The 13,072-nt window shown below is 38.3% G+C and overlaps 1 protein-coding gene across 2 annotated transcripts in view; it reads left to right on the top strand.

Moving 5' to 3' along the window:
- Window positions 1-13,072, top strand: part of SCAMP1 (secretory carrier membrane protein 1) — a 121,797-nt gene that overhangs the window by 33,917 nt on the left and 74,808 nt on the right. Inside the window, exon 2 of one of the 2 annotated variants that reach the window (XM_017527707.1) lies at window positions 2,990-3,067. The exons of the other annotated variant lie outside the window; for it this stretch is intronic. Coding sequence (XP_017383196.1) covers window positions 2,990-3,067 — 78 coding nt within the window. The remainder of the gene's footprint in view (window positions 1-2,989; window positions 3,068-13,072) is intronic. 2 annotated transcript variants of the gene reach the window in all.

Consider the following 13,072-nt stretch of genomic DNA (forward strand, 5'->3'; position numbering starts at 1 on the left):
TTTTTTTCATTGTGTTGTTGTTTTATAGGGTCTGTGAGATTTATGGTTTAAGGAGATTCTATTTTGGTGTATTTTGAGGATTTGTTTCAAGATTTAGAGCTCCTTTTCATAGTTCTTGCAGCACTGGCTTCATTGTGGCAAATTCTCTCAGCATTTGTTTGTCTGAAAAAGACTATATCTTTCCTTCATTTGTGAAGCTTAGTTTTGCTGAATTGAGAATTCTTGGCTGATAATTGTTTTGTTTAAGGAGGTTAAAGTTAGGACCTCAATCTCTTCTAGTTTGTAGGATTTCTGCTGAGAAATCTGCTGTTAATCTGTTAGGGTTTTCTTTATAAATTACCTGATGCTTTTGCCTCACAGCCCTTTAGATTATTTTCTTTGTCTTGAATTTAGATAACCTGATGACTGTGTGCCTAGGTGATAATCTTATGATGAATTTCTCAGGTGTTCTTTGAGCTTCTTGTATTTTGATGTCTAGATCTCTAGCAAGGCCAAGGAAGCTTTTCTCAGTTATTCCCTCAAATATGTTTTCCAAACTTTTAGACTTCTCTTCTTTCTCGAGAACACCAATTATTCTTAGGTTTGGTTGTTAAACGTAATCCCAAACTTCTTGGAGGCCTTTTTCATTTTTTAAAATTCTTTTTTCTTTGTCTGTGTTGGATTGGGTTAATACAAAAGCCTTGTCTTTGAGCTCTGAAGTTCTTTCTTCTTGTTTGATTCTATTGCTGAGACTTTCCAGTACATTTTGCATTTCTCTAAGTGTGTCCTTGATTTCCAGAAGTCATGATTGTTTATGCTGTTTCACTGGACATTTTCCCATTCATATCCTATATCTTTTTTTTCTTTTAATTTCTTTAAGTTGGACTTAACCTTTCTCTGGTGCCTCCTTGATTGGTTTAAAAGTTGACCTTCTGAATTCTTTTTCTGACAGTTCGCAGGTTTTGTCTTGGTTTGGATCCATTGCTGGTGAGCTAGTATGATCTTTTTGGGGTGTTAAAGAACCTTGTTTTGTCATATTGTTGGAATTGTTTTTTTGGTTCCTTCCCATTTGGGTAGACTGTATCAGAGGGAAGATCTGGAACTCAAGGACTGCTGTTCAGTTTCTTTTTTTTTTCTTTTTTTTCTTTTTTTTTGAGTCGGAGTTTTGCTCTTGTTACCCAGGCTGGAGTGCAATGACGCAATCTCGGCTCACCGCAACCTCTGCCTCCTGGGTTCAGGCAATTCTCCTGCCTCAGTCTCCTGAGTAGCTGGGATTACAGGCACGCGCCACCAGGCCCAGCTGATTTTTTGTATTTTTAGTAGAGATGGGGTTTCACCATGTTGACCAGGATGGTCTCGATCTCTTGACTTCGTGATCCACCCGCCTCGGCCTCCCAAAGTGCTGGGATTACAGGCTTGAGCCACCGCGCCCGGCCCAGTTTCTTTTGTCTGATGAGGTGCTCCCTTGATGTGGTGCTCTCCTCTTTCCTATAGGGATAGGACTTCCTGAGAGCTGAACTGCAGTGATTGATATTTCTCTTCTGGATCTAGCCACCCAGTGGAGCTACTGGGCTTCTGGGCTGGTACTGGGGACTGTCTGCAAAGAGTCCAGTGATGTGATCTGTCTTCAGGTCTCAGCCATGGATAGCAGCACCTGCTCCCATGGAGGTAGCAGGGGAGTGAAGTGGACTCTGGGAGAGTCCTTGGTTATATATATATATATTTTTTTTTGAGTTGGAGTCTCACACTGTCACCTGGGCTGGAGTGCAGTGGCATGATCTCAGCTCACTGCAACCTCCGTCTCCTGGGTTCAAGTGATTTTCCTGTCTCAGCCTCCCAAATAGCTGGGATTACAGGCACCTAACACCACACCCAGCTACTTTTTTGTATTTTAGTAGAGACAGGTTTTTCACTGTGTTGGCCAGGCTGGTCTCAAACTCCTGACCTCATGATCCACCTGCCTCAGCCTCTCAAAGTGCTGGGATTATAGGTGTGAGCTGGGTAGATTGTATTTTTAAGTATGCAGGTTTTGTGTTGGTTAGCCTCCAGCCAGGAGGTGGCACTTTCAAGAGTGCATTAGCTGCTGTAGTAGAAGGAAGATCAGGTGGTGGGCGGGAACTTGGAGCTCCTATGAGATTATGTCCTTTGTCTTCAGAGTTTCTTGGCTGTCCCAGGAGCCTGCAGCAGCAATCTACCTTCTTCAGAGGGTCTGTGGATTCTCTTAGCTTTTCTCGTATCCTCCTCCATTGTTTTTGGAGCAAGAGTTCATGATGTAGATCTCCATGTGCTACTCTGTTCATCGAGTGGGAGCTGCAAGTTATTACTGCCTCCTGTCTGCCATTTTCCCTCTCACTGTGTGATTTTGTCATTTTTATGAAAGCTTAATATTAAAAGATTTGAAAAGTCGGAATGGTGTCATCATGTACTATGCTTGGAAAAGGGAAGACAGTCTACGGTCATGTGGTGAAATTAGTAGAGATATTGGAGTAGAATAAAACAAGATGTATTTAATATTGAATTCTATAGATGATGTTGGCTGTATATGACATTGACATGTAATGCTTTGAGCTTCTTATATTTAGCTGTCTGTGTAGTATGAAATCTGCAGTGGGAATAATTGAAGATGTTATAAAAAAGTGGAACATGAAATCTTTGTGGAGGCCAAAGGAAGTGATGGTGGGTTTACCTGAGATTTGTTAAGATGCTCTTGTGTAGTCAGTTCCATACAGCTATTAAGAAGTGGTCTACTTTTTATCTTGATGTAATAGCTTGCAGCTGATTTGAATCTAACCCGGTTTTTGTTTTCCTTTGAGAATGTGTTGGTTGTGTGGGTTTAAACGTCACCATTGTTAAAATGAGACTGAGTAAATCTGATAGTCATCTTTTATTTTTCTCTGTTAGCTTTGCTGGGTGACTATAAGTGTAGATAAAGCAAATGGTATGTAAATATCAAAATTATTTTTTAAAGGATAAATAATCTTTATTTTTTCTCCTTTGAATTTTATTCTAGGATCCATCAGTTACACAAGTGACAAGAAATGTTCCACCAGGACTTGATGAATATAATCCATTCTCGGATTCTAGAACAGTAAGATGATTCTTACTTTTAAATGTTTAAATTGAAATTCAATAGGAATTATAGTTCAAATATGGTTTCTTTTTTAGTGGATTGGTTAAACTTATATAAAACAAATTGTTAATGTTTTTAGTATTCAGCAAGCTTGGATTTTTCTAATATGTAGAAATATTAGTAATAATTGAAGATTACCGTGATGATCCTAGTGAAATACTTCAAATTTTCCTTCATGTTTTACAAATTAAATCACAAAATCTCTCTAAAATGTAAACTTTTCTACATTACTTGAAATGCTAGGAATTAGAGAAATGTTTCATGGTATACATGTTGTCTACCTGATAATGTGGGGTATTTTTTTTTTTATGCGGAAACCCTATGGAACTATACCATAAATATTTGTATTATTGTCCTTTGAATTAGATTATTCTGAATGTAGCCTTCTGTTCTGGCAGAGTAGAATCTCTGGAACTTTACCCAGTCTAGGAAAGCGTCTTTTTCCCCTCAAAATTGTTATTTTTCCTTTTTCTTTTTAAAATGTATTTATTACAGAGACAGGGTCTCCTATGCTCCCCAAGCTGGTCTTGAGCTCCTGGCCTCCAGCCATCCTCCCACCTCAGCCTTCCAAAGTGCTGCAACTACAGACATGAGCTATGGCACCTGGCCTCAAAATTCAGTCTTGATTTATAAAATGTACAAGTATGAAAAAAAATCCTCCTAGAACAATGGTTTGCTACTCTAGATGTATATTTAGAAGTATTTGGGAGACTTGATTACACTACTCCTTTTGGCCCTAATCTCTTAGAGTTAGGACAATTTTTCTTTTAAAGTTCTTTTGCTGATTTTGTTGTGACCTGGATTTGAAACCATTGAGGTAGATTCTGTTGAGAATTATCCCCAGAATTTTTGTGGCAACTAATTTCATCTCCTGTATTTGGGTCTCCCTCCAATTCTTTGTTACATTTCCCTGTGCATCTCTTCTATTTGGCTGTTCCTGAGTTGTATCCTGTAATAAGCTGCTAGTAATAAGTAAACTGTTTCGTTGAGTTCTGAGAGCCCTTCTAGAAAATTATCAAACCTGAGGAGAGGGTCATGAAAACCCCCAGTTTATAGCAAGTTAATCGATACAGGCAGCGATCTGTGACTTTTGACTGGTGACTTGGGACTTGGGACTGGTGTCTGAAATGAGCCCTTAACCTGTGGGATCTGTGATAGTCCAGGTAGGTAATGTTGGAGTTGAACTGAATTTTAGGACATCTAGATGGTATCCAAAGACTTGGAGAATTGGTTGGTGCGGGGGGTAAAAAAAACCCCACACATTCAGTGCCAATAGTATTGTTGGTAAAAACAGTCTAAAAGTAAAAGCATTAAAATAAGAATGAACTTTTAAATTTCTCTTTATTTCAAAGCCCTAATTTAACAGCCTTTGCTTATATGTAGCATATTAATCCCAGGTTGGGATCACTAAAGTGTGCTCTTTGAGCATGTAAGTTACAGATTGACATGTGAAATGGTCAGTAAGTTGACTAGTTTTGATAATATAAAAATGGTGGTTTCATATGATTCAACCTAAATAAATTAGTGCTATGGATATGTGAGAGTGCAGTTTGGTAGTAGTTGTTGAAGGGAAAAAAAGAAGAGCTGGCAAATTATATTCCACTATATGTAGTTCTTTTAACTTGATTTCTAGGGGGTGGAGATGGGAACAAGACCATTTTTAAAGTTTGCTGATAAAGAATGAAAAGAGATTTTTATATAAATGTTTGGAAAACTGTACTCGCAAGAAATATGTGTAGCCTTTTTATATAATAGCAGCTTTAGATTACTCTTATCAGTTGTGGTATTCTTCATCAAGCTGTCTACTTCATGGCATGCACTTTGCCTGTATTATCTTATTGAATTCTCGTAACATTCAAAATTGATATTTAAAATCTCCATTTTACGAATAAAGAATCTGAGACACATATCATCCAGCTAGTAAGTGGCAGAATTGGCTTATTAAGTCGTGTGTTATCCGTAAAGTTTTTGGATTTTTCATTTTGCTAGTGCTGTCTTTGGAGAGAGATAGATGCCTAAGAAATAGAAAATATAGTCCTGGTCTTTGAAAGATTGCTCACCTAATTGGTATTTTAAAAATTACACAGACACAAAGAAGATATATCCAGAACAAATAAAACATAAACCATGATTCCAAGTGTTGAGACTTTATAGTTACAGAAAGATTTTCTGAAAGTGAATGGTCTTGGGCAGGGAGCTAGGCAATAATGAGAAGCCAATTTGCAAGGAAACACTTCCCTTAATCAACAGTGATAGGGTGTCAGAACCAGGAAAATTGTTATGAGAATTTGGTGCATTTTTTTCTGCACTTTTAACATGATGGAAAGCACCATTGAAATATCAAATAGGCCAGGCGCTGTGGCTCACGCCTGTAATCCCAGCTCTTAGGGAGGCAGAGGCGGGAGGATAGCTTGAGCCCAGGAATTCAAGACCTGCCTGGGCAATATAGCGAGACCCCGTTCTCCACAAAAAGGAAAAAAGCAAAAAGAAAAAAAAAGAAAGAAATATTAAATATTCCTTTGTTTCTTATATGATGTGATTTCAGAAATTTGTCCATTTTTGTGGCTGTGATTATTTTCCAGAGAGATTAGGTGTACTTAATTGGTTTAAGTGGTACTTTCGACCTTGGTCCTATTTTATTTGATTGGTGGTATTCACATCTTTATCATAGGACAGTGTTTGTGAAAATGAAACTTCTGATTGTTGTATCAGGGTATGATGAGCTACTTGAGGTCAAGAAAGAAGATCTAGCAGAACGCCTGAGTGTATAATCTTGCTGAGATTTAGAAAGTTCCTGTTCTTCTTTTTCATTAAAATTGTTTCCTTTTGTACTTAATTTTTCTGTTTGAAAGGAAACCTTAAAGTATTTAAGATGGCTGTGGAAATTTTGAGTAATTATATACATATATATATTTAGAGATAGGGTCTCACTGTGTTGCCCAGGTTGAAGTGCAGTGGCACAGTCATTGCTCCTTGTAACCCCAAACTCCTGGGCTGAAGCAATCCTCCTGCCTCAGCTTTTCAAGTAGCTAGGACTACAAATATAGTCTACTACATGTGGCTAATTATTTTTTGTAGAGACGAGGTCTTGGTAAGTTCCCCAGGCTAGTCTCAAACTCCTGTCCTCAAGTGATCCTCCTGCCTTGTCGGCCCAAAGTGTTGGGATTGTAGGTGTGAGCTGGCTTGAATAATTTTATAATTTATATATTCACCATTTTACACATTCAGAGAAAGGAGTTGTGATAAGACACTTTGTAATATAGACTAAGTCATTCTATTGACAATGTCATGAAAGCCTCTTGAGCACTTGAAATATGGCTAAATTGAAATGTAATATAAAAATGTAAGATAGTCTTGAGTTATGAAATAATTTTTTTGTTTGAATTCAAAGTGTGTTTTTGTGGTTTTTTTTTTTTTTTTTTGAGACGGAGTGTTGCTCAGTCGCTGGGCTAGAGGGCATTGGTGTAATCTCAGCTCACTGCAACCTCTGTCTCCCAGATTCAAGCGATTTTCCTGCCTCAGCCGCCTGAGTAACTGGGACTACAGGCACATGTCACTGTGCCCAGCTAATTTTTGTATTTTTTAGTAGTGACGGGGTTTTACTACATTGGCCAGGATGGTCTTGACCTCTTGACCTCATGATCCTCCCACCTTGGCCTCCCAAAGTGCTGGGATTATAGGCGTGAGCCACTGCACCCGGCCCAAAATGCATTTTTCTACTGAAATTATCTTGTGCATGGTAGGTAGGTTTTCTGGCCTACCCTCTAAAAATCTAATGCCTAAATAACTAGAGAAATTATCCTTAAGAATTGATGTGTGTTTATGGGGAATGTTTTTCTTTTCAGTTAAGTAACAGTTGGAAATGTCTATTGCAGCTTGATTCTTACTAGTTTCAGCCACTGGTGAGGGCATTTGTGGCTCTAGACAGAATTTCTTTTGGTGAGTATTGAAGGTAGGGGATAGGGACACCTGTGTGTGGGAGAAGTACAGCACTGCTGACAAATCCTTAGAGACATTTCTTGGGGCCTAGTTTACTGTCATGTTTATTTTCTTTAGGGATTGTCTGTCTGGTTCCTTTTCTGTTTTGCTGGTTGATCCCATATATGATTTCTCTCACATATAGCGGAGAGAAGAACCACAAGAGAAAATTCCAGGTACTGACTATGAGGGGATATGCCCAGGTAGTCATCTCTGACTATAAAGGGACATGGATAATTGGTTTATGTAAGGAAGTACTGTCTCTAACATAATTCAGGACATGAAGTAGACTGGGTCTAAAGAGGACTTGCATTTTAACCTAGGCCCTACCACTAAGCAGTTGGTAACTTTAGGCAAACCATATAAACTCTTCGGAAATATTATATATATATATAAAATGAAGGCAGGGAGGAAAATGAGTTAAATAATTTTATTTTTTTATAGATACAAGTTCTTGCTTTGTTGCCCAGGCTGGTCTCAAACTCCTGGGCTCAAGCGATCCTCCCTCCTTGTCCTCTCAAAGTGTTGTGATTACAGGCATGAACCACCATGCCTAGCTGAGTTAAGTAATTTTGTATTAGTATCTCTTGAAAATTAAGACTAAAGCATTTAGCTCCAGGGACTGACTGGATATAATTGTATATGGTAGTTTACTCATCTTTAATACTGCAAGAACATTCTGTGTACTTTAACACCTGTCTTATTTTCTCTTGCTGTGCACTTCTTTTTTCTCTTTTTCTTTCCCTTCTGCTTCTCACTGTTTTGTCATTCTTGGAGCTCATTATCTGTCTCTTCCAGAACCTCTTTGTTTCCAGTCTCATTTAATGATACTGTTGACTTATATTCCGGTATCATTGGCTAGAAATACCCGAGTTGTTTTTGGCTCAAACAGCTTCTTTTCCTATATCTAATCAGTTGCCACATCCTGTCACTTATACCTGCAGGAGATATTACCTGTCTGTTCTTTTCATTCTTTCTTACCTGTCCTAATTCAGGCACTTATGTGCAATAATAGAACAACCTATCTAGTTATCTACTTCCAGCCTCTCTCTTCAAATTGCTTTTTGTATGTGACTAGACTTACTTTCCTAACGCAGAGGTCAGATTAGGTCATCTACCTTCCTTAGAAATGATTATGTATTGCCTACTGAGTAGTTTGGCATGTGAGGCCATCCACATGCCTTTTTGTTTTTATTTTTTTCACAATTTTTTTGGCTTTTAGAACAATTGAGCAGAAAGTACAGAAGGTACCAGTTTATTTTCTCCAGACTGTCTTTTTACTCTTATCTTCTAATGTGGCATTTGCTCCAGCCAAAGTCTAATTAACTCATGAACTCATGACCCTATTGAGACTATCTCCCCATTGTATGGAGTCAAAAGAGACTGTGGTTGATCATAAGGTGTGGCTTCTCTGGGTATGTTCATCCCCTTCAATGGGTGCAGATGAATACTTCACACTGGGTATATTCATTTTCTGTTGCTGTGTAACAAATTACATAAACTTAGCTGTGGGTCAGAAGTTCAGACACAGCATTACTTACTGGGTCCTTTGCTCAGGGTCTTACAGAGCTGTAATCAAGGTGTTGTCCTGGCTGCATTCTCATCTAGAGGTTTAATTGGGGAAGAATCTGCTCCAGCTCATGTAGATTGTTGTTAAAATCCTGGTGGTTGTATAACTGAGGGTCCTAGCTTTTTGGCTGGCTATCAGCTGGAGGCCACCTTTGGTTATAGATGCTGTCCCCAGAGGCTATAAAGTTTGTCACATGGGCTTCTCCAACATGGCCACCTACTTTGGAAAGCCTTCAAAGAATCTTACTCTAGTCTGCTAACGGGAGTTTCATATAATGCAACCTAATCAAAGGTGTGGCATTCCATCACTTTTACCATATTCTCTTGGTTAGAAGCATGTCACAGGTCCTGTATGCACTCAAGGGAAGGGCATTATTACAAAGATGTGAACATCAGGAGATAAGAATCATTAGGGTATACTTTAGAGTCTACACGCCACACTGGGAATAAGATATGGTATATTAGGATTAAGAGTGTGTTTCCATCTGTCTCTTTATCCTGATTTAAAAGGGTCAAGGTAGAACTCCCAGAATACTTATCCCTCCCTATCCTTGACACATAGAGGATTTTTAGAGCAACAAAACTACTCTATGTGATACCATAGTAATGGATGCATGTCATTTGTCCAAACCCATAGAATCTAGTACAACACCAAGAGTGAACCTTAATGTAAACTACAGATTTTGGGTGATGATGATGTGTCAGTAAAGGTTCATAAGTTGTTACAAATGTCCACTCTGGTGGGAGATATTGATAATGGGAGAGGCTATGCATGTGTTGGGGCAAGGATATATGGAAAATCTCTGTACCTTCCTTCCCATCTTCCTGTAAACTTAAAACTCCATTAGAAAAATAAAGTTAAAGAAAAAGTTAGTGAGAAGTTTGTAATTCCAACACTGGGAAGCCAAGGTGGGTGGATCATTTGAGGTCAGGAGTACGAGACCAGCCTGGCCAACATGGCAAAACCCCATTTCTACCAAAAATACACAAATTAACCAGCTTAATTTGTGTAAACCAGTTCAGTTTTTGACATGTTGGATTTGCAATTTCTCAGGCATCCAGGTAGACATGTTTAGTAAGTAGTTGATTGTGTGAATCCGGTGTTCAGCAGAGAGGTTTAGGCTGGAGATGTGCATGTGGGAATCATCAGCCCTTAGATGGTATTTAAAGGTATAAGACTGGTTTTAATCATCAATTGAGTGAACATGTATAGCAGAGAAGCAAGACCTAACTCCTGGTGCACTTGAATATTGAAGGTGGAAGGGCAGGGGAAGAAAAGAAACAAGCAAAGGAGACTGAGAATAAACAACTTAGTGTTCTGAAAGCCAAGTGAAGAAAATGTTTCAAGAATAAGATAGAGATGAATTGCCGGTCCTGATGACAGAACAAATAAAATTAAGACAGAAAATTTATAATTGAAATTTAACAATGTAGCAGTCATTAGCTACCTTGAATAGTGTAGTTTTGGTTGAGTGTTAGGAGCAAATGCCTTACTAAAGTATCTTTAAGAAGAAAGAACTGGGAAAAAAGCAAGTGGACAACTCTTTCATAGGAGTTTTGCAGCAGTGGATAGCAGAGAGGTTTTTTTAGGGAGGAGGATGAGAGAAATGGGGGCTGGAAAGGGAAATGAGGTTAGGATAAAGTTTTGTTAAAAAGTTAAGTAATCAAGACAGTATGGTACTACCTTAGACGTGCAGATCAGTGGAATAGAACTGACAGCCCAGAAGTAAACACTTACATTTATGATCAACTGATTTTTGACAAGAGTGTCAAGATAATCCAATGGGAAAGAATAATCTTTTCAGGAAATGGTGCTGGAATAACTGGATGTCCACGTACAATAGAATGAAGTTGTACTCCTACCTCATCCCATACATAAAAATTAACTCAAAAACTCTTAGAAGGAAACATAGGAGTAAATCTTCATGACCTTTAGTTAGGTCATGGTTTCTTAGATGTGACACTAAAAATACAAACAACAAAAGAGAAAATCAGAATTTAAAACTTTTTGTCAAAGAGCACTATCAAGAAAAGACATCTCATAGAATGGGACAATGTTTGCAGATCACATATTTGATAAGGAATGTGTATCCAGAATATATAGTAAACTCTTACAATTCAGTTTGAAAGACAACCAGGCTGGGTGTGGTGGCTCACGTTTGTAATCTCAGCACTTTGGGAAGCCAAGTTGGGTGGATCATTTGAGGTCAGGAGTTCGAGACCAGCCTGGCCAACGTGGCAAAACCCCATCCCTACCAAAAATATGCAAATTAACCAGGTGTGGTTAGGACAGGTGCCTGAGTTCGAGCTACTCAGGAGGCTGAAGCAAGAGAGAATTCACTTCAACCAGGGAGAGGGAGTTGCAGTGAGCCTAGATGGCACCACTGCACTTCATCCTGGGAGGGAGAGCGAGACTTTTGTCTCCAAAAAAAAAAAAAAAAAAAAGACAACCCAGTTTATAATGGGCAGACATTTTAAATAGACATTTCTCCTAAGAAGATAAATGGCCAATAAGCACTTGAAAAAATGTTCAACATTGCTAGCTGTCAATATGCAAATGAAAACTACAAGGAGGATACCACTTCATATCCACTAGGATATCTATAATCAAAGAGTTAGTCAATAGCAAGTATTGACAAGAACGTGAGAATTGGAACCTTCACACACTGCTGATGGGAATGTAAAATGGTGCAGCTGCTTTGGAAAACAATTTGCTCTTCAACATTTGTTAAACACGGAGTTACCATATGACCCTGTAATTCCACTCTTAGGTATATATTCAAGAGAAGTGAAAACATACGTCCACCTAAAAGCTGGTACATAAATGTTCATAGCAGCCAAAAATTGGAAATAACCTATGTTCCCATCAACTGATGAATGGATAAATAAAACTTAGTATAAAAATAAATGAAGTAATTACTATAACATAGTTGAACCTTGAAAACATTATGCCTTCACCATTATCAACATCTTCCACTAGAGTAGACATTTGTTACAGTTGGTGAATCTATATTGATACATCATAATCACCCAAAGTTTGTAGTTTATACTGGGATTCACTTCTTCTTCTTCTTTTTTTTTTTTTTTTGAGGCAGAGTCTCGCTGTTGCCCAGGCTTCAGTGCAGTGGCATGAATGTAGCTTACTGTAGCCGCAAACTCCTGGGCTCAAGCAATCCTCCTGCCTTGGCCTTGCAGAATGCTAGGATTACAGGCGTATGTCACTGTGCCTGGCCCAGGGTTCACTTTTTGTTTTTCTTTTCTTTTTTGAGACATAGCCACACCCGCCTACTTTTTTGTATTTTTAGTAGAGACAGGATTTTACCAGGTTGGCCAGGCTGGTCTCTAACTCCTGGCCTCAAGTGATCCGCCTGCCTCGACCTCCCAAAGTGTTGAGATTACAGGTGTGAGTCGCCACACCTGACCCCAGGGTTTACCCTTGTGTTGTACATGATGTGGGTTTGGACAAACGTGTAAAGACATATATCCATCATTATACCATCTTACAGAGTAGTGTCATTGCCTTAAAAATCCTCTGTGCTATACTTATTCATTCCCTGGCCCCTTTGCAGACACTGGCAACCACTGATCTTTTTACTATCCATGGTTTTCCTTTTTCACAGTGTCTTATAGTTGGAATCATACATTATATAGCCTTTCAGATAGGCTTCTTTCACTTAGTAGTATGCATAATAACATTCCTCCATGTCTTTTCATGGCTATTAGCTCATTTCATTTTAATGCTGAGTAGTATACCATTGTCTGGATCTACCACGGCTTATTTAGCCATCCGCAAACTCAAGGACATCTTGATTACTACCAAATTTTGGCAATGATGAATAAAACTGCTATAAATAACTGTATGTGGGTTTTTTGTATGGATGTAAGTTTTCAGTTCCTTTGGATAAATACCAAGGAATAGAATTACTGGACCATATGGTAACAGTATGTTTAGCTTTGTAGGAAACGGCCAGACTTTCAGTTTGTACTATTTTGTACTCCAACCAGCAATGAATGAGAGTTTTTGTTGTTCTACATCCTCTCCAACATTTGGTATTATCAATGTTTTGGATTTTGGCCATTTTAATTGGTGTGTAATGGTATGTCATTGTTTTAGTTTGCATTTCCCTGATGACATATGATGTGGAACATTTTTTTTTTTATATGCTCACTTGCCATCTTTGTATCTTCTTTTGGTGAAATGTCTGTTAAGGTCTTTTGTCCATTTCTTGATTGGTTCGTTATTGTTGAATTTTAAGCAGTCTTGTATATTTTGGATAACATTTCTTTATTAGATGAAAATATTTTCTCCCACTCTGTGATTTGTGTTCTCATTCTCTTGACATTGTCTTTTGCATGGCATTAATTTTAAGGAAGTCCAGCTTTTCAATTATTTCTTTTTTTTTTTTTTTTTTTTTT

The sequence above is a fragment of the Cebus imitator genome, unplaced genomic scaffold (genome assembly GCF_001604975.1).
Source record: "Cebus imitator isolate Cc_AM_T3 unplaced genomic scaffold, Cebus_imitator-1.0 Scaffold50, whole genome shotgun sequence".
NCBI lineage: Eukaryota > Metazoa > Chordata > Mammalia > Primates > Cebidae > Cebus > Cebus imitator.